This window comes from Orycteropus afer, unplaced genomic scaffold, assembly GCF_000298275.1.
Source record: "Orycteropus afer afer isolate SDZICR_OR568_19922 unplaced genomic scaffold, OryAfe1.0 scaffold00154, whole genome shotgun sequence".
Classification (NCBI taxonomy): Eukaryota; Metazoa; Chordata; class Mammalia; order Tubulidentata; family Orycteropodidae; genus Orycteropus; species Orycteropus afer.
Window position 1 is genome coordinate 988,745 of NW_006921741.1, and position 9,839 is coordinate 998,583.

The 9,839-nt window shown below is 46.7% G+C and overlaps 1 protein-coding gene across 1 annotated transcript; it reads right to left on the reverse strand.

Moving 5' to 3' along the window:
- Positions 1-6,352: 6,352 nt before the first annotated feature.
- On the reverse strand, positions 6,353-7,627 carry FAM181B (family with sequence similarity 181 member B). The gene has a single exon (XM_007946237.1). The coding sequence runs from the start codon at positions 7,625-7,627 to the stop codon at positions 6,353-6,355; it is 1,275 nt and encodes a 424-aa protein (XP_007944428.1).
- Positions 7,628-9,839: the final 2,212 nt, after the last annotated feature.

Genomic DNA, 9,839 nt, shown 5'->3' on the forward strand with positions numbered 1-9,839 from the left:
ACCACGATTCTGAGTGGTTTAAGCAGTTGTGATGTGGGTTGTTCCCATAATGAGATCAGATGTACATGTTTTGAGCAGCCAATCCATTGAAAGGGAGTTTCCCTAGGGGTGTGGCCTGCTTCTAATATATCTATGGACATCCTGGGAAAAGAGGCACTCTTCTGTGGATCGGGATCCTGTTGTGCTGCCTACAACTGTCCCTGAACAAACAATCCATCACTCTGCCTGGTGATCTTGGATTCATCATTTGTTGGACTCAACAGCCAGTATACTGCCTGACAACCTTGAGCTCATCAGCCCCTGCAACTGCATGAGTCAGGAAAAGCCTCCAGCTTAACGTATGGGACTCGCCAGCTTCTATAAGTGTGTGAGCCATTTTGCTTCTCTAGAGAACAAAGCCTAACACAATCATGCTAAGTATTTTTTATATATATATAAAGTTAGAGGAAAAGAGGAGAGTGAGGCTGAAGAAGCAGCATCTTGCCCTCACAAAGGAAGAGGAGCAAGACTCTGAGCCATGAGGTGAAGATAAAGTCTTACCTACTCAAGGGAAAAACTCAGTGTGGAAGTCCTGTTGTCATCAAGTTGATTCCAACTCATAGTGACCGTGTAGGACAGAGTAGAACTGCCTACAGAACTGCTTAGAACAGAATAGGGTTTTCAAGGCTCTAATCTTTGTAGAGAGAGCTCTGGTGGCATAGTGCCTAAGGCATTTGACTACTAACCAGAAGGCTGGAGGTTCAAACCCATCAGCCACTCCTCAGAAGGAAGATTGGGCAATCTACTTCCATAGAGACACCGCCTCGGAAACCCAAGGAGGGGTCGGTATGAGTCAAAATCGACTAGACGGCAATGAAGTTTGTTTGTTTGTTTGTTTGTTTTTTCAATCTATGGACTGTCACATCTTTCTTCTGCAGAGTAGCTGATGGGTTCAAATCTCTGATCATTCAGTTAGCAGGGAACACTGAACCAGTTTGCCACCAGGGCTCCTTAGTGTAAAAGTAAGGATGGGAAATTGAAAGTATTACTGATTGCTAACAGTCTCCATTTTGTCAGGACACTGGAGTGCAGGAAATGGTTGGTGGAGGCTTCCATGGAGATGAACAAAGGTAGGAGACTAATATTTAGAAGATGCAGGAGGACACTAAAATATATTCCAGGTACCAAGAAAGGCCCAGCTGAGACAGGGAATTATGAAATGTAGCACACAAGTATAGCTGTTATTATAGACTAGGCAAGGATCCTCAAAACCAAAAAAAGAAAAAAACAACCCACTGTCATCAAGTCAATTCCGACTCATAGCAACCCCATAGAACAGGGTAGAACTCCTCCATAGGGTTTGCAAGGCTGTAAATCTTTATGAAAGCAGACTACTTCATCTTTCTCCTGTGGAGCAGCTAGTGGGTTTGGACAGCCAACCTTTTGGTTTACAACCAAATGCTTTAATTACTGCACCACCAGAAATCCCCAGCTGGACAAAATCATAAAATTATAAACAGATTATAAGTTATTTCTGGTCTTGGAAAATATCTACTATTGCACTTAAAAAGAATTTCTTATGGGCAGTTATATGGCTAAACAAGAGATAAAAATACTTTCTAACAGGTAACAACAGAAAATAGCATATGAGAGGGAGCACCAATATGTCCAGCCCTTGTCAGGCAGCCCAGGATGCTGCTTACTGTACTACAGTAGGTACCATGAGCAGACACAAGTACGCTCAACTAGAAAGCAGTGTGGGGAGACGAGGAATCAGAGATGGGGCAATCTGGAGCTTACAAGTGGTCTAGCACATATTCTTAGCATTCTGGATAACAGGGTCATTTGGAAGCTTGACATAATGCAAGTCTTAACTCCTTGGTACAACACACTGGGCCCCTAGCCCCTGGTGGGCATTTATACACACCCTATGTCAAATCCCCATGATAACCCTTTGCAATAGATTGTTATCCAGCATCACCAGTGGGAAAGGCTATATCTTAATATGATTAAGTAACTGGTCCAAGGTTTCATGGCTGATAAATTAGCAAAGTTGAGATGTACCTAAAGTGATTGATTTAACCCCCCACACGCAGTCTTTCCAAATTTTCACGTACAAAATGGGGATGCTAAAAATACCAAAGTGTAGGCCCTTGTAAGGATTAAATGAAATAATGTACATGAAAGTGTCAAGCACCCCACAGACACAGCATAATAGTACAGTGGTTCTCAACCAAGGGCAATTTTGCTCATCAAAAGACATGCAGCAATTTCTGCAGACAGTTTTTGATTGTCACAACTGGGGAGGGGGATTGTGGGAGGGATGTTCTTGTATCAAATAGGCAGAGGCAAAAAATGTGCTAAACATCCTACAATGCACAGAAAAGCCCCCTACAGCAGAATTATCCAGCCCCAAATGTCAGTAATGTTGAGGTTAAGAAACCTTGTTAGTAGCAAGTGACTGGGAACCAAATGCTTAAAAAGTAGGTTTTAATAGCACAGTGGATAAGGCTTTTGGCTGCTAACCAGAAGGTCACCAATTCAAATCCACCAGCCACTCTGCAGAAGGAAGATGGGGCAATCTACTTCCATAAAGATTTAAAGCCTCAGAAACCCAATGGAGGTCGCTATGAGTCAGAATTGACTTGATAGCAGTGAGTTTGTTTTTTGGTTTAATGTTAAGACACTTGGAGATAAGGATAATGGATCCACTATTTGCTTTCAGAAAATTATTCAACCTGTCTGAGCCTCAGTTTCCACATGAAGATAACAATTGCTACCATGTGGTGCTATTAAGTTGGGGCTCAGTGAGTGGTTCTTAGCCCAGTGCCAGGCACATGGAAATACTCAGTGTTGGTATAATCATTATTAGTGAAAGGCATGGCAAGCAAGATACTGGGAAAGAGATACCTTGTTTTACTAAACTAGGCAAGAAGGAAAAGGAAAAATAAGAAAGAAGCATTACAGTAACACTATCACCTTAGTAATAGTCATGTTGTTGCTGTTGTTGTTATGTGTTGTCGAGTCAGACCCAACTCATAGCTACCCCTCCTTGATACTGAGGCAGTATCACTATGGAAGTAGATTGCCCAACCTTCCTTCTGAGTGGCTGGTGGGTTTGAACTGCCAGCCTTCTGGTTAGCAGTCAATGCCTTAGGCACTATGCTGCCAGAGCTCCTAGTAACAGTCATAGGGTTATTAATGTTCTCCTAATGTGCAATTCTATCGTTTACTGGACTCATAATAGTGTATATAAATTAAATAATTGACAAATAATATTCTTTTAACACAATGGAATTAATCACTCTTCACCATTTTGAAAGAAATTCAATACACACCAAGTTTCTGGGAGGTGCAAAGTTCTTTTTATCATTAATAGGACTCACTGCTATATTTCCTGTGCTACTTTCTTAAGAAAGGTTGTATTCATAAAAGAGTGATTTAGCATTTAAAATTGTATATGCTATTTCTTGATACCCATTTCTCCACACACACAAATCCTTTCTGAAGCCATCATGGTACTTTTGACATGCATAAATATTGACCTGCATTTTCAAATATATTACAGTAATAACAAGGCTTGGCTTCCTCAAATCTAGATTTTTTTCCTTACTCCTTACATCAAGTTCTTGTCTTTATTTATTTATTTTAATTTTTATTGTGATTTGGGTGAAAGTTACAGAGCAAGTTCATTTTCCATACAGCATTTCATACACATTTTCTTTCATGACATGGACTGTAATTCCCCACTATGTAACAGCTCTCTTCTCACTTCCTCCCCATAGTTACCTCTTCCCCATCTTCCTTTCTCTCATGCACCCTCGCACCTCCCCAACCTGTTCCCCTGGGCAGACACTGCCCTTCTTTTCTTCCACGATTGATTGTTCCAAGGAGTGTATCTACCTAATGTAAACATTCACCCCATATGCCTGTCTATTGTTTGAATGGGAGCCACAGGAGTGAGTTCAGTTCCAGACCTGAAGGGTAACTAGGGGCCATAGTCTAGGGGGTGTCACCAGGTTCTATCAGACCAATAAACCGAGTCTTTTTTTATGATTTCGAGTTTTGTCCCACTTTGTTCTCCCATTCTATACAGGATCTTATTTATTTTTAATTGTGATTTGTGTGAAAGTTTTCAGAGCAAATTTGTTTTCCACTCTAGAGTTCATACACATTTTGTTTCGTGACAATGATTACAATCCCTACAATATAATAGCTCTCTTCCCACTTCCTCCTTGTGGTTACCTTTTCCCTGTGTCCTTTCTTCCTATGCATTCCTGCCCTCTGAGATTTCTCCCTGTGCAAATGATGCCCTTCCGATCTCCCATGGTTGATTGTTCTAAGGACTATACCAAGCTGGTGTAATTGTTTACCTTTATAGACCTGACTATTGTTTGGCTAGAAGCCATAGGAATGAGTTCATACTCCAGGCCCAAAGCTGACCAGAGGCCATACTCTAGGGGGTTTTACCAGTCTCTATCAAACCAGTACAAATCTAGATTTTCTTATACTCTATTGTGACTGCCTGGAACAGAGGCAGGTCTCCTTTGCAATGTTATCAATTAATTGTCTTCATCTACCTTATATTTTCTTGGTGTTGGTTCCTTCATGTATTTTCACTGATTGATGGATCAGAGAATCAGTAAGCTAGCAAGTCTCTAGTACCGAAGCTCCTCTTTCCCTCCAGCTGCTCACTTCCCATTCAATTTTACCTCTTGGCCCCTTCAACTATCCTGATGGTGCCGTGTCCCTTCTCTGCCACATTGATGGCTAGTTAATACATTTCTCTGACATTTCCCCCCAAATCTCCCTCAGACAACAGGTCAGACTCCACCCTCCAGAGCCCCTTCAGATTCCACTCATCAAATCTGCTGTTCAGGGAATAGAGAGACTCCTTGGAAACTTCACAATCTTTATCATTCCCCTCCATGGAAGAGTGTGGGTATAGGGAGCGAGGAAGAATGGGGAGGCAGAATCCAAGGGGGGGATGGGGTAAACAGACTGCACAACTTGTAAGGGAAGGGGGGAGTTGCCAAGCAAACAGATGGGAACCCACAATCCTAATATCTTCCACATATAGAAAACATCTGTATACATATGTATGCATATATGTATATCCCTGTCACAAGGGTTAAGTACACAGCCAGTAACTGAAAGGTTGGTGGCTCGGACCCACCAACAGCTCTGTGGGAGAAAAGACCTAGTGATCAGCTCTCATAGAAATTACTGCCTAGAAAACCCTATGGGGCAGTTCTACTCTGTCCTATAAGGTCACTATTGGAATCAACTCAATGGCACAGAACAACAAAACATGTATGTGTGTGTATATGTGTGTGTGGGCGCACATATGTGTATGTGCATGCAGTTTCACATACCCACAGAACCATGTCAAACTCTGCAGTGGGCTCAGGCATTTTGTATATTTCTTTTCTGTGCTTCCTAATAAGCTGTGAAAAAGTGAGAAGTGGACAATTATTGCCATTCTCACCCTCTCGGATAAGAAAATTTAGATGCAGAGAGGTTATGATTTGCCCAACCCCCACCCATCCATCTACCCAAAGTGATTAGAGATTGGGAAAAAGAAAGGAGAGAGCAGACCTTAGGTTGGCCGAATTTAAGCCTCCTACATCAGAGATTGGTGAGAAAAGCATACAGAAAAAAAGAAAAGATATATATGACCAATACGAGGTGAGATAAAAGTAGGCACTGGTGCTGATAAGATAAGGAGATGGAAGAAGGAAGGGGTAGAAGATAGTATTTAAGAGGAAGAGTGGCAGAGAAGATAACCATACCCAAAGACCAGCACCAGAAGGTCAGCAATGGATCACTGGCCTTATGTCCTCAACACTTCTACCTAGCAAGGCTAAGAGATCACTCAGAAAACTGTCCTCTAAGAAAGCACCCAAATCAATAACAACATATCTCTGCTTCATTCTTTTCAAGATAGGCTTTAATTCATAATGCATTCAAAGGGAAGAGGATAACTGGAAGGGACAATTACACTAGACAACACCGCACTCGACTGACCTTTTGCTGAAAAGCTGGAGAAGGGTTAGGTGGCTACAGAAGCCATCTCTTGCCCCTTCCACCATTCCTACCAGATTCCCCAAACCCCGTCTTGGTTTCTTGATTTGTCTGGTCCAGTAAGAACCTACCAATGGCTTTTTAATTTTTAAAAAAACTTCTTGGGGTTGTGATTAAAACAATCCCCAATTCCTCTTCATCTCTTTGTCTGGTTTCCTTTATTAATTGAATTTTTAAAAATCCTGTTTCATCTCTCGTGCATTTTCCAATCATTCTTTAGGCTTAGGAGAGACCCAGAGGCAGGCGCAACCCACAGCAGTCTCTAATGGGAGTGGTGGCTACCTCACAGTCAGTCCCGATGCGCCCTCTCCTCCCCTGGCACTTCTTCCCAAACCCCGTCCGGTCTCCAAAGGCTAGAAGAGTAAGCTGGGCGGCTGTAACCCGCGCTGTAATCGTAGGACACCTGGTGGGGCGGCTGGGGCAGGGCGCAGTCTGGGAAGAAGGGGGTGAAAGAAGCTAAATGGCCATGCCTGTCGTCCTCGCCAGGAGAGTCCTCAGCGGCTGGGTACAGGGGGCGCAAGGGCTCGTTCAAGGTCAAACCGCCACGGGCAGCCGCCAGGGACATCTTCTTGGTTGGTGGACCCGGGGCGCTCCAGGGCTCGGGGTACAGCAGGCTCCCCACCATCGCCGGCGGCGGCTCAAATAGGCCGGGTTCCAGCTCCGGGGGTCCCCGCAGGGCACTGGCCCCAGCGGGGAACCCATCTAGTGGCTCTGCCGCGAGTAAGACGCCCGCCTCAGTGCTAGGGCAATAGTCCGGCCCCAGCAGCTCAAAGAACTCCATGGCGTCGGCGCCCTTATCCAGGTCGCCCAGGCTCATGCCGGACCCCGACGGGCCGCACACACCGCCGCCAGCCCGGGATGGCTCGGTGAAGAAAGATGGGGGCAAGTTGCGAGCTCGCAACGGGACCTTCCTGGTGCCAGGGGCCACCGCGCCCCCTACGGGGCCGGCTGCCTCCCCTCCAGCGCCCCCAGCACTGGTTCCACCGACCCCCGCCGCGGGCGCCACAACGGCGCCCCCCGCAGGCTCGTCGCCCGCTGGGACGTGATGCAGGGAGTCGAAGAGCGCAGCCAGGCTCCGGCTCTGCAGGCTTGCAGCCGCCGCGGCCTGTGTCGCCTCCCGCCGGGGGGCAGCCTTGCAGTGGGCCGGGACCGCGAAGGTCTGGGCGCTGGGGGCGACAGGCTGCCGCTTGGCAGGCGTGTCTGCGGAGCCAGGGGAAGGCGGGCCCGGGGGCGCAGCGCCCATGAGGCCACTGCAGCGCTTTATCTGCTTCTGCAGGTACTTGCGGTGGTTCACTTTCCGCTTGGACTTGCCGGGCTTGTCAAGTGCCAACTTGATGTTGCTGGACGCCGAGTCGATGAAGCTGAGCAGGTCGCGGGTGGCCTCGCGCACGTCCCCACCCTCGGCTTCAGCCAACAGCGCTCCCGCCGGCGCCCTGGTCTCATCGTCCTCGAAACAGCAGCCCTTGTCCAGCGCTCCGAAGGCGACCCCCAGCCCGTCCGGGGCGCCCGCGAAGCCGAAGGAGACGAACGGGTGCGGGCTGAGGAGGGCTGCCTGCACCGCCATCGCCGCCACACCGGGGCGGCCCGTCACGGCAGGTGCGAACCCTGCCCGCTCGCACCCTGCGACCCAGGTCCGGCTCGGGCCCCGGCGCGGCGCGCGCTGCGCAGCCTCCTAGCTCCAGGCTGGGCTCGCTAGCTGCTCAGCCTCCCGGGGGAGCTCATTAGGTCTAGCGAAAGGGGCGGAGGGAAAGAGCGCGAGGCGACCGCCCGGGTGGCAGAGAGGAGGGGCTTACTTATCCGGGCCGGTCGGGTGCGGGTGCGGGGGTGGGGGTGCTTTTCTGGTTTTCTGGGATTTCATCGCCTTAACCCTTTCGTTTCCCTTCACCCCGCGGCGTTTCTCCAGGCTAGGGAGGGACCAGGAAGAGAGCCGCGCGCGTGTCCTCAAACTCCAACCAACCCACCTCCTGTCAAAACTCCTGCAACTTCCTGGAACCAGTTGCTCTCCCTGGGGCTGAGAGCGGGCAAGAGGCTGGAGGTAGGGATTTCAATACCAGCTCTAAACCCAAACAACCAACCCTCTGCTGCCCAGTAGATTCGGACTCATAGAGACCCTATAGGCCTATAGGACAGGGTAGAACTTAGGGTTTCCAAAGTTGTAAATCTTTATAGAAGCGGACTGCCTCCTCTTTCTCCCGTGGAGCCGCTGGTGGGTTCCAACCTCTGACCTTTTGGCTAGCAGCCAAATGCTCTAACCACTACACCACTAGAGTTCTTATTCCAGCTTTGGTAACAATAATATCAACCACCAGCTACTGGGTGGTTGCTCATGCAAGGCACTGACCAAAACATTATCTAATGTAATCCTTGTACAGCACCACTGTGCAAAATGCACACTAAGCACCACTTAACAAATAAGGAAACTGAGCCTCGGAATGGTTCAGCAAGAGTTGCCCAGGCCAGTTGCTCAGCCTCCAAAGCCGGCAAACTTGCGTTCTCTCTGGGCCTTGGCTTCCTTATCTACAAGATAGGGGAAAGAAATTAGTGTTTCTTCAAGTTGTACTAGACTGTAATCTAAATTTCAGAAAGCCACCCAAGTCTGCTGTTCTTTGTTCTACCCCTTGATGTTAGAATTAGCGATCAAGTTATAGTGAACAGAGGCCAGCACATGGCCTACCTTTGTTTGTAGACAGACAGCAGAAGGCAAGGGAGCAAGGATTTGCTTCCACTAAACTAGCTGATGAGAAAGAGAGAAAGGTTCTGAGACTCTTACACTAACCCATCAATGTAACTCTCATCATCTCAGGACAAAATATGGGTCGAAACTTTGGCATCCTTTTGGAACTTCTGTTGCATTTCAAGGATGATCTTGAAGTACATTTAGACCTGATTTTACTTCGGCAGTCCTCTTGGATTAGGAGAAGATGAGGAATATGGTAGAGCAAAGATTGTGATTCAGAAAAGAGGGGTTCTGGTTTTAGTTCCACCACTCAATAGCTCTGTGACTCCAGTCAAAATTCTTGCTCTGCTGAGATTGTGGCTTTGGGCAAACCACCTGATATCTTTCTGCTTTAATTTACTGTGAGTCAGGTCTGACTCGACAGCAAATAACAACAAGTGAAAGTAGTGTTTTCCAGTCACAGGGCACTTGTGACAGTTAAAGGAAACGTTCTGTGAAAATCCTTATCTGTTGGCTGTTCCATGTGGGGAGTATCTGCCCTTACTTCTCTGAAACACAAAAAGGTGACCATCTGTCTTTATGTGTCTTCTCTTTTGCAGGACGTTCAGGAGGATTAAATGAGATAACATATATATGAAAACACTGTGTGCATGATAAAACGATCTGTAAATAAGTTTTTATAACTTACGTGCAGAGTCCGAGTGTAGAAGATACAGAGCATCCCTTTCAGACTTTTAAGCTTAATTTTCAGGATGTAGGAAAACCATTTGGAGTACCCTAAAGGCAAAGCCTTACCAAAGAAGAAAGTCCAAAAGAATGTTCTTCATTTAGGAGATGAAGTAGCCACTTACCAAGCCAATCTAGCTAAATTAAACATTTTTATTTTTTAATTCAGGTTGGTTAAAGTATCATGTACCTTTAATTTGAGTTACACACACGATTTTGTCTTTCTTCAGGGCCCTGATTATTTACTTCATTCTTGGTGACATTTGCACTCAGAAAATTGTGTGGGCCTGTCTCTGATGTGTGTTTCTTACTCCTTACTTATGAATGTCGGCGCTTCTCTTTCCGTTTCAGACAGATCCCTTCCGCAGATCTC